Source organism: Pantherophis guttatus, chromosome 3, assembly GCF_059756535.1.
Source record: "Pantherophis guttatus breed Tessera chromosome 3, ASM5975653v1, whole genome shotgun sequence".
Taxonomy (NCBI): domain Eukaryota; kingdom Metazoa; phylum Chordata; class Lepidosauria; order Squamata; family Colubridae; genus Pantherophis; species Pantherophis guttatus.
The window spans coordinates 128,324,176-128,346,294 of NC_142065.1; the positions used below are offsets into that span (position 1 = coordinate 128,324,176).

At 38.2% G+C, this 22,119-nt stretch overlaps 1 protein-coding gene across 2 annotated transcripts in view; it reads right to left on the reverse strand.

Moving 5' to 3' along the window:
* The window catches only part of GABBR2 (gamma-aminobutyric acid type B receptor subunit 2), a 376,357-nt gene that overhangs the window by 160,548 nt on the left and 193,690 nt on the right, over positions 1 to 22,119 (reverse strand). For both annotated transcript variants that reach the window (XM_034411851.3, XM_034411850.3), the window contains exon 8: positions 17,603 to 17,663. In XM_034411851.3, coding sequence (XP_034267742.1) covers positions 17,603 to 17,663 — 61 coding nt within the window. The remainder of the gene's footprint in view (positions 1 to 17,602; positions 17,664 to 22,119) is intronic.

The window sequence follows — 22,119 nt, forward strand, 5'->3', positions numbered from 1 at the left end:
ATCAGGAGATAATAACTGGCCAAATAAGCCACAATGGCAAAAAATCATATAATTGTTCTGCAAAGATAGAACAGGACACTTATAACTTGTTCCTATTTAAGGATACATATGGGGATTCTTAAAATCAGCCTTAAAACAAGCATATTTAACAATTTCTTGGGATTGTATTTTTTTTTAATATAGTTTAGAATGTCAGCACCAATCTCTTCTTCCTCCTCTGGAACCTATTTCCTGTAACAGGTTTCCATGCTTTCTGACTGAGGACTGCTTGTTTCACATTATTCAAATAGAGCTTAGGTTTTCGTATTGTCTTAAATTTGCTTTGCCAACATATTCTTTGTTGCTGTTTGCTGGACCTTCAACAGTGCAGACCACACTGTCCACAATAGTCTGGAAGCATGCAATGTTCTGCCATTCTTCATATACGTCCAAACCATCTGAATCTGCACTCTTGTATTTCACCTATAACTGTCGGATATTCACTGCATCTCAGTATGATGTTATAATTCTTAAGACAATCATGCCACTATGTGCTGTAGATACCACATTAGGAAAATATCAAGTTTATTTTGGTCTGCTTTTAACAGTGTTCTTATCTCAAATGCATACAACAAGAATGTCAGTACTAGTACCTGGAAAGATTTGCATACATATTTGATTTCACTAAAATATTTTGTTTTTTCCACAGAGACCAGTTTATGTTCCAAAGAGTGGAGCAACCTGGCTAATCCTGCTGTGATCTTCTGGTTTTGATGCTGTTTTCTGTTTTTCCACCAGAAACCCAAGACATTTGAATTGGTTAACCTGCTGAATTGGGATTTCATTGCAAAGCAGAAGATGTGTATTTTCTTCTATGTTTTTTCTTCAGAAAAGGAGCAAGTGCTAATTGAACACACTTTGGGGATAGCAATGGGCCATTGGTGGTGCAGGATGTGGACAATGAACACCAACTATTTATCCAGTCTATTGTTCTGGGATATGTCTACTGGCATACAATACATTAAAAGCCAATGTACCTATCCGGTATAGTGCTGACTTGTACAGGAGAGCTAAAGAAGGCAAGAAATTGATTTCTTCAGACTGACAGCATGCATTTAGGGAATAATTTTGCTTTGTGTTAAAAGCCTAAAGGCCTATCCATTGATATATTTAGTTGGACAGCACACTTCAATCATGGCTTTGCTCCAGTTAGAGATTTATGCTGAGTAAACTCAAAAAGAGAAGTTCCTTCTTTACAGCAGAGAATGAAACAGTTCAGTTTTCTGAGGATCCCAGCTATAATTACTTCTCTCATTAACTATTTATGCTGCCTGAAATATTACCATCATTTCTAGAAACGGTTATCACTTCAGATACACACATGTGGAAGATGGAAAAATTCTCCAACAAGGGGAAAAAACGTCAGTCAGGATGGGGTATACGTCTCGTCTAGCCAATGACCGAGCACTTTCCAAAGCCAAAGCTCCGCCCCCTCGAGGCTGCCCCAGTTCTTCGTCTCGGTCTTCGCCTGACAGAACGTGTCCTCTCCTGACTGATGTTTTACCTCAGTGCTATTAACTTTAACTGCTGTATTGACCTTCCTTAGGACTGCAAGTACTGTTACCTTTATTTCCTGTGTGCTGGTTATCTCATTTAAAGCGTTTATTTCTGCCGACCTTAGCTGCGTGTAAAAGGCTGTTGCCTAGCAGCTTTGCCGCGCTCCAGTGGCCTCGCGCCTGTGTCCCAGAGTCGCGTTTAGTGCCGGAAGGCTAGCGACTGAAGAGCGCCTCCCTTTCTCAGCTGTTTGGCTCAGGAGGCATTCACGAACCCAAAATTGCAACGATCTGCCTTTATTGCCAGGGGAGCCTTCCGCTTTAGTTTTTTACCGCTGGAAGCGATCGGAGAGATAAGGAGGCAATCGCGCATACGGAGGCAGACGATCGCAGCGGTAAGACTTTGCCTTGCCTGGGAAGCCTTCCGTCTCAGATTCTGCCGCTTTGAAGCGATCGGGGAGATAAGGCAGCTGCGCATGCTCGCCGGCCTGGGACAGCTCTAATTAACAGCTTCCAGTTACATCGGCTCAAGTTTGGGGAACGAGCGGCAAATAGGACTTGGCAATAGTTTTTCCCTCAGCCTCAAATTTATTGAGAAAGGAGATTCCTCCTCAGCTTCTTTCTCTTGTCGCCGCCATTTCAAGGCTCTAAATAATTCAAAATGGCGCTGACCAAGGATCACTCTGACAGGCCTGCTGCCTCCTCATCTCGTAAGCGCCATCCCAGCGATCCTCTTGAGGGGCCCTCAACTTCCTTGCCTCCCCCGAGCAAAAAAGCGCGCTCTAAGCGTAATAACGTTCAATCCTCCACATCTGGGTCTTCCCGGGAGGAACAGCGTAGGCATAAGGCCATGGAGAAGGCCTTTTTGAGAGCCCAATCTCTTTCAAGCCGGACATCTTCACATCCACCGGAGATGTCTCGCTCTCCTCACTCTTTGAGGGACCTATCCCCGGATGTTATGGGGGATTCTCAAGCTATTTCTCCTACAGATCATCAAGATCTGTTCCAAACCCTGCCAGATGCTGACCAGCGTCCAGCTGTATCATCTGCACCTATCAATACGAGACCGGCCTTATCCACTCCAATGGCTGATTCCTTAGAGGCCTTTATTTCCAGGGCTATTCGTCAATCTATAACTGATTGTCTTGCCCAAGGTCCTACGTCTGTTTCCTTGAGGGATCCTCCTCAATCTCTTCCTGAAGTCCAGGACGGCTCCTTACTGGATCAGGACCAAGCTGTTCTCGACCAGGCCTCTCTATCCGAAGGGGATGATTATCAGGACTTACCCTGGTCGGACGATGAAGGTTTAGGGCCCGACCAACCTGCGTTTGTGGGCCTTTTTAAACCGCACCTCTTCCGTTCTTTACTATTTAAGGCCATTGCCGTCACCCGGTTAGGTTCTCCTTCCTCGTCCGCTCCACCTGCATCGACTTCGGATCCTGCGGCTGCTATGTTCGCGGAACACACCAGCGAACCGGAGACCATTTCAGCTCCCAAGCTTTTTACAGATGTCCTTCAGCGACAATGGAACTTACCTGGCGCAGGACCTAGCCCCAACGGCCTAGACAAGCGGCTATACAATTCGGCTTCCCCGTTAGCGGATATTTTACAGATCCCGAAGGTTGATCCACCTATAGTGGCCTTGACCGATGCTTCACATCTGGCGGGTCCTCCTGAGGACTCCCTCAGACCTGAGGATAAGCGAGCTGAGAAGACCCTTCTGAAGGGGCACCAAGCCACCGCCTGGTCCATTCGGGCATCAACATCTGCTTCATTCTTTAACCGAGCGGCCTTGCTCTGGCTTAAACAACTGCAAGCCAGGCTTCCTCTTTCTGACGCCAGGTCCCACCAAGATCTGAGTAAAATTGCGGCAGCTTTGGAATATTCCGCGGATGCCACTTTGAATTCCACCCGTTTTTCACTTGCACTTCTATATCTCAGGAACTTTTCCAGGACATCGCCTCGAGATTTGGCTGTCCGGTAGTAGATTTATTCGCCTCTGGTACCAACCATCTTCTTCCCCGTTATTTTACCAGGTTTCTGGATCTTCGGGCGGAAGCCACGGACGCCCTTCGCAGCCCATGGCCCTCGGGACTTTTATATGCCTTCCCTCCTCTCCCTTTGATTCCCCGGGTTCTGCAGAAGTTGCTCGAAGAACGGGTGCAGCTACTTCTGGTGGCCCCTTTCTGGCACATGCGCCCGTGGTTCGCAGACTTGATGGGCCTTTCTGTGGCTCCTCCTTGGCAGATCCCTGTCTCCAAGGTCGTCTTGTCTCAGGGGTCGCTCACTCATCCGAACCCGGGATGGCTTCGCTTAACCGTCTGGCGGTTGAGCGGCTCCTTCTGACGGAAGCCAAGATTCCATCAGAAATCGTAGCTACGATCCAAGCTGCTCGCAGACCATCTACCATCCGAATTTATGAAGCCACTTGGCGTTCGTTTGTTTTGTGGTGTTCATTGGTTCCTGTTTTGCCTACTTCGGCTTCTATTATCCATGTATTGAGGTTTCTTCAATCAGGTCTTCGTAAGGGACTTCGGCCCAATACGCTACGTCGACAGGTGGCAGCCCTTGCCTCCGTCTTGTCTTGCGGTTCAAAGGATTCCATCTCTTGTCATCCTGTCATCACTACCTTCCTTCGGGGAGCTACGAATCTGCGCCCTCCGACCGTGCATCGGTATCCAACTTGGAACTTGAATAAGGTCTTGAAAGCCCTTATGTCTCCTCCCTTCGAGCCACTTCGGTCAGTCTCTCTACGTTTCCTTTCGCTGAAAGTCGCTTTTCTGGTGACTATCACTTCTTCTCGCAGAATTTCGGAGCTGGCAGCCTTATCTGTGAGGGCGGACCTTTGTACCTTTCATACCAATAGGGTGGTGCTCCGGCTGGACCCATCCTTTATACCGAAAGTAAACTCCACCTTTCACAGAGCACAGGAGGTCGTGCTTCCAGATTTTTGCCCTCATCCTTCCCACCAGCTGGAGAGGGCTTGGCACACACTGGACGTTCGCCGGGCGTTGAAGATTTATATCGCTCGGACGGCCCCTCACAGGAAGACGGAAGCTCTGTTTGTTGCCTTTCACCCAGCTTCCCTGGGTCAGCGTGTTTCAAGTGTAACTGTAGGCCGTTGGATTAGAGCCGCGATTGCCTTGGCTTACCACCAGTCTTCTTCTCCTCTTCCGCGTCCCATCACTGCTCATTCGACGAGGAGCGCCGCAACATCTGCTGCCTGGGCGACTCAGGCTTCCGTTGAAGAAGTTTGCAGAGCTGCCACATGGACTTCTATCAGTCCCTTCGTGAGACATTACAAAGTAGATTCCTTTGCCTCCTCTGATGCTGCATTCGGCAGGAGAGTTCTGCAGTCGGTCCATATTGCTTGAGGTGATCAAGATCGGTTTCTTCCCTCCCTGGTGACATCTGGCTTTGGTATGTCCCCATCCTGACTGACGTTTTTTCCCCTTGTTGGAGAATGGACGTTGGTCTTACCTGATACGTCTTTTCTCAACATGGGAAAAAACGTCAGTCAGTCCCACCCTTGAATGCTTTCGGTGGTGGTGGGGGGTGATATTAATTCTTTATCGTTTCAGGAGGACACGGAGCACGAGTCCGTCGCTTCGCCTCAACGAAGAACTGGGGCAGCCTCGAGGGGGCGGAGCTTTGGCTTTGGAAAGTGCTCGGTCATTGGCTAGACGAGACGTATACCCCATCCTGACTGACGTTTTTTCCCATGTTGAGAAAAGACGTATCAGGTAAGACCAACGTCCATTCTAGCCTTATCAATTGGAAGAATATCCAGCAATTCTTTTCATTTGGCACTATAGGTGCTTAAAGTTTATTTCATTCAAATATTAAGAAAAGGTAAGTAAAACTTGATACAAACACTGATAGCTCTTTGGACACCACCTTGAATTTGCCAAACCTGATTCTCAATAAAATATCTCAATATGTGCGTGTGATCTGTAGTGACAGATGATTTCCTTGTGCCAGAAACAAAGGGGGATACAACTTTTTTCATACTCTTTCTCCATATATCCAGCAGTGCCCACAGCCTTTATTATTATGAATTCTGACAGCTCATGGTAGCTGATTTCATTACAGATATACAGAATGCCTTTTTCTGGTGAAATTATAATAAAAATCTTAGAATTAAGATGCTTTTTAACAGTTGTCTTATTTCTCTGTGCATCGCCTCAAGTTTTGCCAAAATATATAAACATTTTAAAATATATAAAAAGCTCATTTCATTGTTGCAGTGTCAAAACTAAGGTAAATCACCATGAAGAGGCCATATGCCTAAAAATTAATACTTAAAAAAAATCTTGAACAATTACAGGCATGGATGGTGAATCAGTGCAATACACAGTGCAGAATGCAGAATGATCTGCTCTCAAATGTAAACTGCTTTGGTCCTACCCTGATTTATTTTTCATATTCCTAAAGTCACCCTATTTCTTGATGACACTAGGAGCAGAATAACTGAAGACCAAAGAAACAGAACCACCGAAAAGGAAGATGGTAATCTCAATGGAACAGATAAGAACTTCTCACAAAGGTAGTCCATAACTCACCCTAACCTAAACCCTGGGGAAACAGGTCTTTAAAGCTTCTTTAAAAGAGAGCAGAGATAGGGAAATTCATAACTGGAAGGGGAAGGGCATGCTGTTCCAGAGTACAAGTGTTACAAACAGGAAAACATGCTTTTTAGTTCCTTTCAGATGACATTGCTTAATGAATGGGAGCAAGAAGATGCTGGTCAGCCTGACTTTACAGGACGGGCAGAAACGAAGGAGACAAGCAGACTTTGTAGGCGATAAGTAGCACTTTGGATTCAATAATTTATATAGCTAATATTCTAAACCATCTCCTTGTCACTTGGCAAATTGAACATTCAATAAAGCAATCTCTTAAATACTGTAGAGCTATATGGGAGATAAGATTTGACCCACTAAAGGGAGAATCCAAGATCAATTGGACTGTGCTTGGGGTTTTAACATTTAAAATGCTATATTTAGCTAAGATTTTCTCCTCCACATTTAGATGAGAAGCTGCAGGATTTATTGGGTTGTGAATGGTTTTCTTCTCCTAGCTAGACCTAATGTTATTTGTTAATGCCAGGCAATGCTAGCCTGCTGTCACATCACACTGACACAACCTTGCTCCAAATGTCACATTAGCAAAGTCAGACAAGAACTGCTTTGTATTAGAACATTTTTTATGCTGACCTTTTGAACAGCTAAAAAAATGACAGGAAAAGCTTCACCCACCCATAGCTCAGCATAGTGAGCTTGTATTTTTTTTTATAATGAGAAACAACATAAGCCTTAATTTTGGATTGCTATTCAAATGCTCAGTGCTATATTAATAAAAACAAGAAAATACCACACATATAATAAGAAATAAAATCAAGTGATCTAAACAGCAAATCTTTTAAAATTCAGTATGGTCCCTTTTGATTATATAGTACATATACAGTATATGATTATTTTTAGTGTGGTACAGTGGTATTGGACAGAAAATGAAGAGACCGGTGGTTTATCGTCCACCTTCCATCACAGAAGCTCAAGTGCCCTCTGACTTTCTTACCTCACAGAGTTGCTAAATAGGAAGAATGAGCACTATGCATGTTGCTTTGAAAATATAAACCCAATTACTCAATGAACCACACATTTGGATTCCAGTTGGATAGGCAACATAGGTTTATGTTATCATCAGTTAAATGAATCTTCATAAACTTCAGTAGCAACTTTGATGGGGGGGGATGTAGGACAGGAGGAAGAAATCACCATATAAAACTGCATGCTTGTTAAATGAGTTTAAAATGTTTTCTGATCTTTCACATGAATGGCACATCTTTATTTATTATTTATTAATTCAGTCTTTCTGCAGGCTTCTCTGAGATTTTTTTTTATGTGGTTTTTTTTAGCACATTTTTTACCGTGTGTCCTCAAAAATACAACCTACCCCCAAAATAAATCCTAGCCTGATTTTTTGGGTGTGTGCCTAATACATGCCCTAACCCAAAAATAAGCCCTAGTGAAGGCAGTTGGCATGGCCAGCAAAGGAGGCAGCACAGGAGGCAGTTTGGCCAGCACAGGAGGAAGCCCAGGTTGTAGCATGTCTTGTGAGTGCTACTAACAAAGAAAGTCTGCTTAGAATTAACTAGGCCCAGAGCCTTCCATGTAGTAACCAGAGTTTTGGGGTGTTTCTTTCAAAATTACCTTACAGGCATCAGCCTCTTTGATTACCTTTAAATGCAATCTAAAAACTTCTGACAGCAAGTATTCCACTGGTTAATTATTCTCACTATTAGATAGTTTCTCCTTAATTTCAGGTTGCTTCTCTCTTTGATTAGTTTCCATCCATTGTTACTTGTCCTGCCATCTGGTGCTTTGGAAAATAAATTGACCCCCCTCCTCTTTGTGGCAGCCCCTTAAATAATGGAACACAACTATCATGTCCTCCCTAGTCCTTTTCTCTAGATTAGTTAAACCCAAATCCTGCAATCGTCTTTCATATGTTTTCGTTTCCAGGCCTTTAATCATCTTAAGTTGCTCCTTTTTTGCACTTTTTCCAAAGTCTCAACATCTTTTGTAATATGGCCAAAACTGGATGCAAAATTCCAGGTATGGTCTTACTAAGACTTTATAAAGCAGTACTAATACTTCACGTGATTTTGATTCTGTGCTTCTGTTTATACAACCAAGGATTGTATTAGCATTTTTAGCTGTTGTCACATACTGCTGGCTTATATTTAATTGATTGTTTACTAGGACTCCAAAGTCCCTCTCACAGTTACTGTTTTTGAGCCAGGTTTCGCCTAATCTGTACTTGTACATTTGGTTTATCCTGCCTAAGTGAAAAACCTTGCTTTTCTCCACATTAAATTTCATTTTATTGAATAGGGCCCATTGTTCAAGTTTGTCAAGATCTTTTTGGATCCTGAGCTTTTCTTCTGGGTGTTGGCTATTCCTGTTGTACCATTAAGGACTACTCGTTGAGTATGGTTTGTCAGCCATTTACAAATCCATCTGGTGGTGATGCTGTCTATCCCACATTTTTCTAGCTTACTTAGAAGTAGGTTGTGGTCTACTTTGTTGAATGCCTTGCTGAAATCTAAGTATACTATGTCCACAGCATTTTACTGGTCTACGAATTTAGTCATTTTGTCAAAGAATTAAATAAGATTGTTTTGGCATGATCTGTTTTTAATAAATCTGTGCTGGCTTTTAGTTACAACTTTATTTGTTTTTAGATGTTCACAGATCTGTTTTTTATTATCTTTTCCGGTATATTCCCAGGTATTGATGTTATGCTGACTGGTCTGTAGCTTCCTGGGTCTGAAACTCATTTAAGTTTGTACTAATGGTTGTTCTTATTTCCAATATGATTGGTTTAATTGTTTGTTATTGCTAAATCTATTTTTCTTAATATAGCTTTATTATGATTCAAGGTTGCCAGGAGCATGCAGGGATAAATTTGAAAAATAAAGAATTAAAGCAATCACATCTTCTTCCAGGTTCATAACAAATCTGAAAAAAGGATGGATTGCTCTAAGAATAGCAAAGAAGTCTGCTGCAAGACTGAAATACTTCTGAATCATTTTGTAATTGTTGTTTGGAATGAACCATCCCCCCCCTCCCCCAGAAATGAACTATAATCTACTTTACAAATTAAGGCATATCTAATATGTTAGCTGTTTAACTAGTTGTCTCTGCATTTATGTCTTAATTCGAGTTTTGTTTTTTCATCATAGGAACATGATAGAATTCATTACCAATAGCAATATAGCAATTGTTTATCAGCAATCTATTTTTTTACTGATTTTAGTTATATAATGAATTAACATGTTTCCATTTCATGTATGTAGCTATGCACTGTATTTATATTGTTCTTTTCAGTTATTTATTGTCACTTCTGGATTGCCCTTTTCATATTTCTTCTATAATGCAAGTAGTAGTAAAAAAAAAAATTTAAGGCCAACTTTTCTTCCATTTAACCACTACAGGTCTTCCCCTGCAGGGAACTGTCAATTAAATATATTTTCATTTCAATAGTTAAAAGAAAAACTGAGAAAGCCTAATAATACAAAGCCTAATAATACAAGGAACTCATTAGAGTCCCAGACTTTCAGATTACAGGCTGAAATCTCTGTAATCTCAAACTGGAGACTTTGTGAGGAGAGGGACTGATTCCATGAGAGACACAGAGGACTCTGAGCAAAACAGATGCCCTACTCACTGTCACTCATTCTGGGGCCTGTAGGCATTATTGCAATGCATTCTATATAGGACTGCCCTTAAAGACAATACAGGAGCTATATCTGGTCCAGAAGACAGTGGTGCAGGTAATTATAGGCACACACCCATGTAACACCTACTTTGTGAGCTGTGTTTGCTCTTAGTGGACTTCCATCTGCAATTCATGATGCTGGATATCATCTATAAAACTGTATGTGTCATACAGGTGGGTTATATAGAAAGCATAGGGAATGGTCTGCAAAGACAGGAGGAGAAGCCACTACCAAGGCAATGGTCAGTTAAGTAGGGCTTGAGCCCAGGCCAAGAAACCATGTTGAGAAAACATCTCAGACAAGCCCCTCCCTAGTTCATATAAAGATAAACTTTGGGAGAGGGGAAGTACATTAAGACTTGCAGAGATTCTATTATAATCTGTCTATTATTATTGTTGATGAAGATGTATGTAGCTATATTTATATAGTAATCTGACCTATATAGAATTTTTTTTTAGTCTGGTCTGCCTTGCAGGTTATTTATGGGACTGCCTATCTCCAATTATGCTCCCTACAAGTTCTGAAAAGGTGGGCATGATCCAGATCCTTCATATTAATGCCATCAAATGAGATCCCAGAAGCACATTTTCTCTCTCTCTCTTCAAATGCCCTAATGGAACAGTATATACCCCCATCGCCACCCCTGGGAGATTAGGATGGTCCTGACCTTGCCAGCTTCCTAAAAAATGCTGAAGATCAGGATCTTTCCCTAGCATTGGGCTGGGCTGTTGGATGAGCTTATTTTGACTATATGTTGTATGTGTTTGATTCACTCCAAACATTTACTCCAAATCAGGGTGGATTTGATTTAAATCATGATTTAAATCACTAGTAAAAAGACTTGATTTAAATCAACTCGATTTAAATCATAATTTTTAAAGAGCAACTGTCATCTCTGCTATTCCTTTGACCCACTGTTGACTCACCAATAGTCCCAGTGTTGCAGAATATACAGCCTCATGCTACATAACTAAGCTCCATTTCATGCTGAATAAACTAAATTATTTATGTATCTTAAATAGAAAACTATCTTACGATAGATTTTTACCCCAAAAGTTTTTTATTAAAATAAATTCAATAAAAATCAAAAAAATCCGATTTAAATCAAAAAAATCTGATTTTTTTGATTTTTTAAAAAAATCATTGATTTTTATTCACCCTGCTCCAAATAAAATCAGTTGTGCTGTTTTTATTATTTATTTTTTAAAAACTTTTAAAAAATATCTCACCTGTTAAAATAAGTGTAATCAATAAATAGCAATAAATGTAAACAATAAATACAAATTTAAAATAGCTTAAAATCACATTCAATATGAATCCACAGAAAGTTAAGTAAAGTCAGTGAGTTCAGTGGACTTACACACGTTATATTTATGCTCCATATTTATACTAGAAATACATGCCAAGTGTTTTGGAAGACAAAAGTAAGTTCACACTGCAACTCAAAAAAGAATTATGTGCATTAAAGTCAATTTATTTCACAGAGCATAAACTTTGTAGTTCTCACTCGATTATGACAATATATAACAATGGAACAATCCAATAAAAATTAGAAGGTTCTTCCTCCTACTTTCTGACTTACTGAAGAAAAAACACAGCACATTTAGGGAGTCTTTCATTATGGGCAGCAAATTAGAAAACTACAAAAAAAGAGGAAGCATTAAACAAAACAGGAAAAAAAATAACATAAAAATGGTGTCCTTTTCCTCAACTGAAATATATTTCTAAGAGTTAGAAACAGAAATGACAAAACCAAACAATTAAAAAGGTGGATCAGATCCTTTCACAATCAAAGCATGTAGCAATAGTTGTATGCTGATGGGGCTATTAACACCATAAATTTAATTTTCAAATCACAGCAGTACAATGCTTTTATGTGGAATTGGTTCATGAACTAAGCTGAAAATTAAATCTGTAGAGAAAGCAGAGAATGTTCATGCATATGTAAAACAATCCTCAGTATTTTCTACCTAATTAGTTTTCATGCACAGAAATAGTTTGCAGTTTCTCTAGGCAGATTCCTTACAAGATGTCTTCCACATCTTTTGGGGTTTAACTAGCACTAATCAAAGCCCATTCATAATATTTTCATATATCCTATCAAATTGGCTGTAATCCCAGAAAGAAAACTCACTTTAAAAAACACTGAGAAAGATACTGTGAAAGGTTTCGGGGAAAATATATATATACTTCTAACATAGAATTGTAGCCCCTATATAATATGTGCCCCTAGACTGATACATGTTACATCTCAGCTCTCCAAGATGTACTGTTTGCCAGTTTGCTTCCTGGTCTAATTCAAGGTTTTGACCTTTAAAGCCCTTTATGGCATGGGGCTGGGTTTTCTAAGGGATGCCTCTCCCTGATTACACCTGCCTGGCCCATCTGCTCAGGCAGAGAAGGCATGTTGTGGGTCCCATCTGCCATGAAATTACATTTGGGGGGGGTGTCCCAGGAGGGGGGGCTTCTCTGTTGCTGTGCCTGCCTTGTGGAATCTTCTCCCCCCAGAAGTGAGATTAACTCCATCCCTCTCAACATTCCACAAATCCCTCAAGAACTGACTATGTTATCTGGCCTGGGGTTTTCTAGGGGCTGGAGAGATTTTGCAATGGTTCCTTTATAGAGTTATTATAATCCTCTCTTGTTTTAGGAAGACTTTTATATTATTTCTAAAATTCTGATTGTTTCTTATGTATTTCTAATTAAGCATTTTACACCACCCACCTTCAATTTCTTGTGAAGTGGGGGCTTATAGAAATATGTTCTATAAACAAACAAACAGGGCCCGAAATTCAACCTCTTTCAATGACAACATTTGGTTCCCCAAGGAGATCTCTTTCAAAATACAAAGATGGCTTTCAAGCAGGTCTTTCCTGACAGAGCCAACTTTGCAAATGCTTCATTTGGAGTACATGCAAGTAATTTTTCTACTCTACCTTCCTTGAAGGATACCATTGAATGACCAAACTGGACTGGGCTTGCAAACAACCAAGGAGGTAGGATCTGGAAGAATATTGATTTCAGATATTCCTGCTGTTTCTGATAATTAGGAGAGGAGACATTGAGAACTGAACTTTGGAGTAGAGGCCTTCAAACCTTACATATTAGTCCTTATCCTTAACTTAAAAGACACAATCACATGAAGACTTCCCCTTATTTGCTAGCTGCAGATTTGCTTTTGGACACATTTCAAACTCTGAATAAAACTAAAAACATAAGAAAATATATTTCTCTGTCCGAACTCTTTCATCATTTGGCAAAGCAGATTCTGCTTTCATTCTCATAAATTAATGCAATAGCTTAGCACGCCCTAAAAGCAAATCCGTTGCTCATGTGAGCTGAAACTTGGAATAATCTTTCTTGGTTTGATTTCTTACTTGCTTTATAGGAAAAGGTCTGGATGTTAGGATTTCTGTGATGATAATAGAGTAAGTGATCTCAATAAAGAGTTTTCATGGGAAGGTCACTTTTGGCCAAAGGATTTAGCCTTGCTTCATACTCTGATTCATAATTCGGTAGCTTCTTATCCTCACAGAAATCTGACGATGCAAAATCAGGAAGGGTCTCTTCAGCTTGTTTCTTTAGAGACAGTGAAATTCATCATGTTATTATAGAATGTGGGTACCTATATAGATTCAGCTACATAATGCACTTGGCGTTGTACTGAGAACAGTATCCTTTTTTATCCGAATAGGTAGAGAAACAGTCGGCAATAGACCTGGGGTTAATGTAAGCCTTATTCCTAGTGCTTATAGAGTGCCTTCTGCCTTGCTTTCTACGATCTTTATTTTTTATTTACAAATTTATTAATATTTATTAAAAAGCTTTAGTTCCAACAATAAAAGATAACACAAAGTAAAAAAAGAAAAGAAAAAGACTGTAAGAAAGCAAAAAAAGTAAAAAGAATTCCCCTAAGAAAGCAGCTTCTCACCCTCATCCTATGTATAATCAATTTCATAATCTCATCACCTCCTCTTAATTAACAAATATATAACTCTTCATTCCATAACCCATCTCTTAACAATGGACAAATAAAATAAGTGGCATCTTTTACAATCCAATTATCAGCAAAAATTCAAACAGAGCTGCAAAATAACAACATTAATTAACATATATAAAACTTAACATTCCACATCTCAATTCTTAGCAGTAAGACGGACCCCATTTAAAAGGCATGAAGTTGTCTTGACATCCTAGCATAAACAAAAAACTAAAGTTTAACATGACAAAGCAGGACCATTTTGCCTTAAAAAAAAAAATACAAGCTTCAGTTTTCCATCCAAAATTCCAAAAATTCCAAAGAAAACTATCCCAAATAATAATATATCCAATTCGATACTTCCATATCTCGACTTTAAACTCTAAACAAATCCACATTTAGAAAATATTAAGTAATCCCAGTATCCTAACATAAAAAAGACTAAAATTTAACATAACAAAGAAGGATAATTTCTCCTTTAAAAACCAATTACGGTACATAAAGTAACTGTAGGGAGAAAAACATCATATTAAATGTCTGCAAATCCAATATGCCGCATTTTTCCAGTCCAGACATCAGCCTCTAAAAAGAATGACAAATAACGTCCCATTTTAACCTGATCTTATAAACCAACTTTGTATTCCTTTTTTAAAAAATACAGTATTTCTCTTTATTCAGATGAATGTTGATCCTTGTTATGAATTTTTTCAATAATTTAAACAGTCTCCTTTGTAAGTCTACTGTGTTTCCCCCAAAATAAGACCCTGTCTTATATTTTTTTGAACCCCGAAATAAGCGCTTGGCCTTATTTTCGGGGAGGTCTTATTATTTTGGGGTGCATGGAGCAAGATGGGGCTCCTCTTGCTGTCTTCCCTGATTTCCAGCTTTGTGTTTAAATATTTTCAGGGAGGGCTTATTTTTGGGGGGAGGCTTATTTTAGCGCATTCGCTCAAAAGCCCGATTGGGCTTATTATCAGAGGATGTCTTATTTTCGGGGAAACAGGGTAACAAAAAGAAATTGTTCCTCTCTGGAATTGTCATTTTTATGTCTTTCTTAATTTTTAAAGCCTCATTCATTTCTTTCTTTATATTTGATGACCAACTCAAAGTCTTGATTGTGTTGTTTTCAGCTAGATTTTATTGTGTATTTTTCTTCAAATGGATTGCTCCTCACAAGAAACATTATTGCTGACATAATTGATTGAAAGCCCCAGTGCAGTTCTGGGTGCAATTCCTCAAAGATATCTGAATGCCATTATAAATTACGTGTCTTGTTATGTCTCCAATATCAAAAACAGTTTTTCTTCCCTCCCCCCCAAATGCATTTATTCTTTAAGATTATTTTCAGACTTAATATCCAAAATCCGTTAGTCCAATATTGTCTGAACTCTTAATGCTTTTAGGCCAAAACTCTGTCTTGGTTTTTGCTGTTTATTTCAAATTCTTAAAGTTTATAATGATAAATCTTCATTTTTTTAATATAAAGGACATGAGGGCATTCACTTAGTGTTTGCAATCTTGCCACTTTCAGGATGTCTAACTTCTTTGAAGAAGTGAATAGGCAATTTCTGAAAGTGGTAGCAAGGGAAGAGCAAACTTACTGCCCTTTGAAAAAGCACCATTTGCAGCTGGAGCAATGATAGCAAATTCTCTTGTCTCATGATTTCCCCACCCCATCCCGTCTCCCAAGGCTGCGGTCTTGTGGTCTCTTTGTGAGGAATAACTGCAAGGAGAACAGCTTGGGTTTCCTCTGTTTATTCAGAGAGGGTTGAAGGAACCAATATGCTCATTGGGTCACAAATGTTGGTTCCACCATCTTCAGTCCACCATCTTCTCTTTTACTTCCTGCCCTCTTTACTGAGAAATCTTTAGTCTCTGTTTAGTACAAAATTGCTGTTACTGTGTTAACTTTTGTTTGTGTTGAGTAACTTCAATTGGTGCAGAATGCAGTCACATAGGTAGTAACTGGTGCCAGATATATGACACATGTAGCATCACTCCTGCATGAGTTACACTAGTGTGTTTTTCCAGATGCAATTCAAGGTGCTGGTGGTTACCTATAAAGCCCTACATGGCTTGGGACCAGGGTTCCTGAGGATCACCTTTTTTCCAGTGTTTCTATCCTTCCAACCAGATCAGATAGGATGCGCATGCTGCAGATCCCATCAGCCAAAGAATGTTGGCTGACAGAGACTAGAAAATGACCTTTTTAATGTTTTTATTGTTTTTATTATTTTAAAATATTTTTAAGATTTTAACTGTAATACGTGATTTCAATTGTGAGCCATCCAGACTTTTTGCTGAGATCGGTGGCTATAGAAATCGAATAAAATAAAGAAACTTATCAATGAGTTTTAAAAAATAATTCATTACCGTATTTTTCAGAGTATATGACGCACCTTGGTTTTTGGGGAGGAAAATAAGAAAAAAGCTGATTGGTGGGTGGATTGGCTTCCCGGAATACCCCCAATCAGCTGTTCCCAGAGGTGTATTTTAGTAACAGGTTTGTTGGTTGTGAGCTCTGTGCCTTGCTTTTTTTTCCAGCCTCTGAAACTTCTGAAATTCTGTTTCAGAATAAACTGTTTTTTCTGCCTCTGAAAGCCTCCGAAAGAGCTTCAGAAAAAAAGCCCCTGAAACATAGTTTCAGAGGTGTTTTTTTCTGAAGCTCTGTTTCGGGGGCTTTTTTTCTGAAGCTTTCTTTCTGAGGCTTTTTTTCCTGAAGCTCTGTTTGGAGGCTTTTTTTCTGAAGCTTCCTTTCTGAGGCTTTTTTTTCTGAAGCTCTGTTTGGAGGCTTTTTTCAGCCTCTGAAACCTCCGTTTGAAAGGCTGGGTGGGTCTACATTCAGATTTTAAGACGCACTCAGATTTTCACCCTCTTTTTGGGGGTGAAAAATACAGTAAATACACTTTTGCTTAATAATTCTAAGTCAATTCAATAATTCTTTAGTAGCTCAAAAAGGACATAGATAATTCATTCGTGGAAATATTCAAATATAATTAAATTAATTTTTCAGTTGTAATATGGATAACTGAAGTTTTAATCCTTTCCATTCCTACATTTTATTTAATAAGTCTAGTTTTCTATCTGATAATGCTAATTATTTGTTAATCATTTTTTAAAATCTGCAGTTCTATATGATCTATATAGTACATTTTCTAAACATGTCACAGGAATGTAGCACATTAAAAGCATGATTCTTATATTATATAAGATTATAATAAACCCTCCACAAATGGGATAATTTAAGGCAACTTTTGCCAAACTAATGCCATCCAAATACATTGCGAAATCTTGATGCTCCAATTCCAACACATCTAGAAAGTGTCAGGTTTAAATTATGTATCTTCTCTTGAATATATACTCTTGCTAAAATGAATCCAAGCCATTGTACTAGTACAATTTTCATCAATATTTGGCTATCAAAATATGTCATTGTTTTAAATGAAAGGCAAAAGGAAGAGGAAGGAGGATGCAGAAGTGGAAAGGAAGAAATTCTATTAAAGCAATATTCTAAATTGCAAATTCTATTTCACTTTTCAGAAAGAATAAAAAAAAGATTAGCCTACGATATTTCTATTCTTTAATATCATTAAAAAAAAATTCAGTCTCTAACATAAATGATCCTATTTATTTTTTTAAAGATATTCCTTTATTGCTGTGTAATGCACTAAATTTTATTGACATATATTCTTTTACTTTCACGTCATCATAAAGTATAAAGCAAAGCAAAGTATACTATATCTTCAAATTGAAATCCACAGTCATAATAATATAGGTACAAGGCATAAATAAATATCTGTCACCTACCTTGAAACTGTGTGAATTTGATGGTCCCCATCCTCTCTCCATTTCTGAACATAACTTGACCCTAAGTAAAGTAAATAGATGCCTTATAATAAGGTTTGTGATACCCTTATACAACTTGATTATTTTAAATAACAGTAAAAATAATTATCGAACACAGGGATAGACAACTTGTGCCATGAACACTGATGCCTATAAGTCTTCTTCCTTGGCTCACTTCAAATTCTCTACCTATCTATGTTTTTAAAAAACCACCTGTTTTAATAGCAACTGGTTTAGTGGTTAAAGTATCAAGTTAGAAAGTGGGAAACCATGAGCAGGTTCTGTTTTAGCAATGAAAGTCAACTGAATGAGTATGGGCCAGTCATTCTCTCAGTCCAACTCACTTCATAGAGTTGTTGTTATAAGGATAATAGGAGGAGGAAGATGTGCTGGATATGCTCACCAGCTTCAGTCATTTGTAAAAATAATAAAGATAGGCAATTAATCAATCAATTAATAAAGCTAAACTACAATGCATCAGCCACCAGCAACACCTTTATTTTCAGCAATTTATCTCGGTTCATATAAACCACGTAGACATTCTTAGAAAGTAAAATGGTACATATCTGCAGCTCAGTGTTTAATTTGCCATTATGCATGCCTTCCCAAAAAGTAGATAAAGGATTGGAAGGTATAATCCGGTAGGAATAGAGGACTGCGAGGAAAGAACCACACAAGTTTGCCTTCTTATAAATGAGTATTTTGTGAATGTTCATGCAGAATCTGGCAGCCATTTCATATATATATAAAACAAAGACAACAGATTCTATCATACTGAATAGCTAGCCAAACCAAGCCAATCATTTTAAAGATGTAACTTACAAATTACAGAATCTAATATGTGAATAAATTATATTTTAAAAAGTTGAAAACAAAATCACATGCATACATGAGAAGTTAATTGTTTTACTAATTCCTTTGGAGACATGGACTTACTGTAAGAAAAGGTGTGAATTGTAAACTACTATACTGCTGTAAACTTTCAAAACAGGCAACATTTTAAAAATGTGCCACAAGCACATGAAATTTAATTGTATGGAAATAACAGAGAGGATTTCTGTGTGCTTTGGCCAAGCTAAGCAGGTACTGCATTAGAAAAGGAATCAATGAGCTTTTTAAAAATATATATTTAAAAAAAACATAGAAGCCTGGATACCAAAAATTTTTTGTAAACTGAATGGAATTCAGAAGTTTACCACTTTCACCTGCTCTTGGGAGATGGGAAATCATAAGAATAGTATGCACTACAATCACATACAGTTCCTTAAATTCCTCAGAGTCTTTCTGCAATGTATGACCTTGTTCGTTGCAATAAATAATACCTCTTACTACAGTATTCTTTACTACTTTGTAATGTCCCAAAGTATAGCCTATGGATAGTACACTCTGCCTTAGTATAAAATCAGTGTTATCAACAGACAGCACCTAAATATGGGCATTGGGATAAGCATGTGCTTTAATTAATCTCTCATTAGATGGTTGTGCGATATTTGATGCACATTATCTGAAAATATGATGTGATGTTAAGTCAAATGAACATTGTGTTAATAGCAAAAGATAAATAATAGCTTTTCATTCAAAGAATCCATCAAAGTAATAAACCTAAACATTTGTATACAAACTAATTTTGAGTGAATAGGGGTAAAAAGAACTGGAACTGTTAGGTTGGTTGCATTTTGCCTTGAATCGGTGTAAATCTTTCTGAAGTCACATTGTTAACTGTTTATATTAAATCTGTAAACTGAGATTATGTATTGTTTGAGTTGTAAACAACAACAACAACAATGAGAATAACAGGGAATTAGGTCAAGCCAGGCAATTTGATTTTCCCAAACACAATTCCAATGTAAATAAGTACACAAGGATTTAGCTCAAAAGATATATTAAGCAGCACATATCTGGTTACAATATTCTATTACCATAAATTTATCATTTATCAAATTCTCATTTTCATCTTTGCATAAATTTCAAATACAATATTTTGTTTTACTAATTGATTTGCTTTTATATACTGTCCCAAAAAATAATAGAAGTAAACCCAAGCTGCTCAGTGTAAATACTAATATTCTAGCAGCTCAAAACAAAAAGTACGTGTGTGCAACAAAAGTTTATGAAATACAGGAAGCAACAATTAACAAACAATAAAATAACATTTTAATAGAATCAGCAGAACCAGAACCAGTTTGAAGGTTAAAATGAAAATAGAGCTAAGTGTTGCAATAAGAAAATCTTAATTCCCCAAGAAAAAATACTAAAATTGAACAGCTTCATCAAGATTTACTTTCCTGTGAACCATTTATTTTACTTCCCCCACCACCATCCTAAATGAAGGACAGATACAAAGAGTGATAATGAATCCTGAACTCCCATAAGCTGAAAATCCTATCTGGCCAATGTTTTGACTCTGAAGTATGTTTACCCAAATATAGAAATTTACTTTATTTTTTCATTAATTCAATTTTAATGCTGTGCAACTCTGGGCAGCTCACAAAGTGAAAAAAAATGGCATAAAAACAACACATAAATAAGAATATAACACAATTAATCGAAAACAATTACAAAATGCTTGTTTTATAATGTCGATCCAGGCAACATGTATTTTAAACAGAGGCATCCATCACCCTACCCAAAGGCCTGGGAGAACAACCAGATTTTCAAGGCCTCCCAGAACATCATCAGGAGGGGAGTTCTCAGATCTTAGGAAAAACTCCTTCTAGATGGGACAGATGTTATGGAGAAGGCATGCTTCCTGAGTCCCAAAAGGTTACACTGTTTAACTGAGGAGACTCAGAGCATGCCCACTTTGTTCTATCGTATTGGCCAGGCAGAAATCACAGGACAGAGGCAGTCTCTCAGATAATCCAGCTGTTTAATAAAAACAATGATAACAACAAAATTGCAACATCTAATTGCAAGCCAAAGCCACAGGTTGCTGTTTGTTCATATCCATGAAATCGCAGCACAGTCTTTATGTAGTCAGACAGACTTTAATATGATAATGCATACATTTTGAAAAGCTATGAAAATTAATATTTACATAGGAGTTTTGGAAAATCGAAGAGAAAATCAAGATATGCATTATATTATTTGGACAATGCTAAAAATAAATTCTATGTAGTAAATATTTATCCTTTGAGGTTAAAATTATTTCCATGATCATGATTTACATGACAATACTCATTGCAAATGTCTTGAATGAATAGTGTCAAATTCAAATGGCTGTTAATAATTCCAATCATGACAGCATGATAGTAGGTTGAATATGAAGTAAGTCACAACAGCCAAATCTATGCATGAAGACTAAGAATTATAAGAAAAAATAATTTCTATCACTTCAGATAGTCAATCGGATTTATTAATTTAAAAAAAAAAATTAGAACTCCCTATGCCTGAGATGAAGAGTAGTACATCTAATGAGCTTTGCTTTCTTAATTTCTTAATTTCAGGGAAGTCTTAAAAACATACAGAAACTATCACCACCACCACCATCATCATCATTACCATCATATTATATTTACACGTATGCCCATATCACCACTGTGACTCTGGGCAGCTAATGACATATAAAAGAAAGTAAAACAACGACAAAAAACAAAAACTAATATATAAAAGTTATAATGACTGTCAAGATTTTTAAAAATTAACAAACTAAGAATGCCCCAAAGGCTCCAATAAACCCTCTGACACACACACACACACACACACACACACACACACACACACCATGCAGGAGCACATATAGGTCTTATGGCTTTTTGAAAAGCCAAGAGATTTGGGATGAATTCAATCTCGGGAAGCATGCTGTTCCAAAGGACAAGTGCTGGGACAGAAAGGACTGCTTTCTGGGTCCCATAAAATGATATTTTTTAATTGATGGAACCCACATCATCTTGCTGCATCTGATGGAATAAGTAGAAACAATTGGGGAGAAGCTGACTTGCAAAAACCCCATTCCCTTGTCACGCAAAGCTTTATACGTAGCAACCGACACCTTGAATTGATCCCAAAACATACTAGAAACCGATGCAGCTTGAGGAGCAGAGATGTACAGTAACAATGGACACACCGAGACATACTTTTAACTCCCTACATTGCTGCATTCTGAACTAGCTGGAGTTTTCAAATGTTCTTCAAGGACAGCTCCATATAGAGGACATTACATTAATCCACTTGAAAAATGGTCAAGCAATGCCACTCAGACCAAGGAAAGAGTGCAATTAACACACAAGTGAAGTTGTGCAAAGGCCTTTCTAGCCACAGCTGTTCCTTGAAGTCAGGTCCCCAAATTATACCCCTGTTCTGTTTAGTGTAGTGCAACCCAATACAGAACTAGAGATGGAAAATTACTGCATACAGGGTGTCTTAAACAAAAGTTTAGTCCTGTTAGAGTTGAGTTAAAGCCCATTTTCCCCATCCAAGGTTCCACAGCTTCCAGACACCATGCTAATATTCCCACAGCATCAGTTGGTGGACCATGA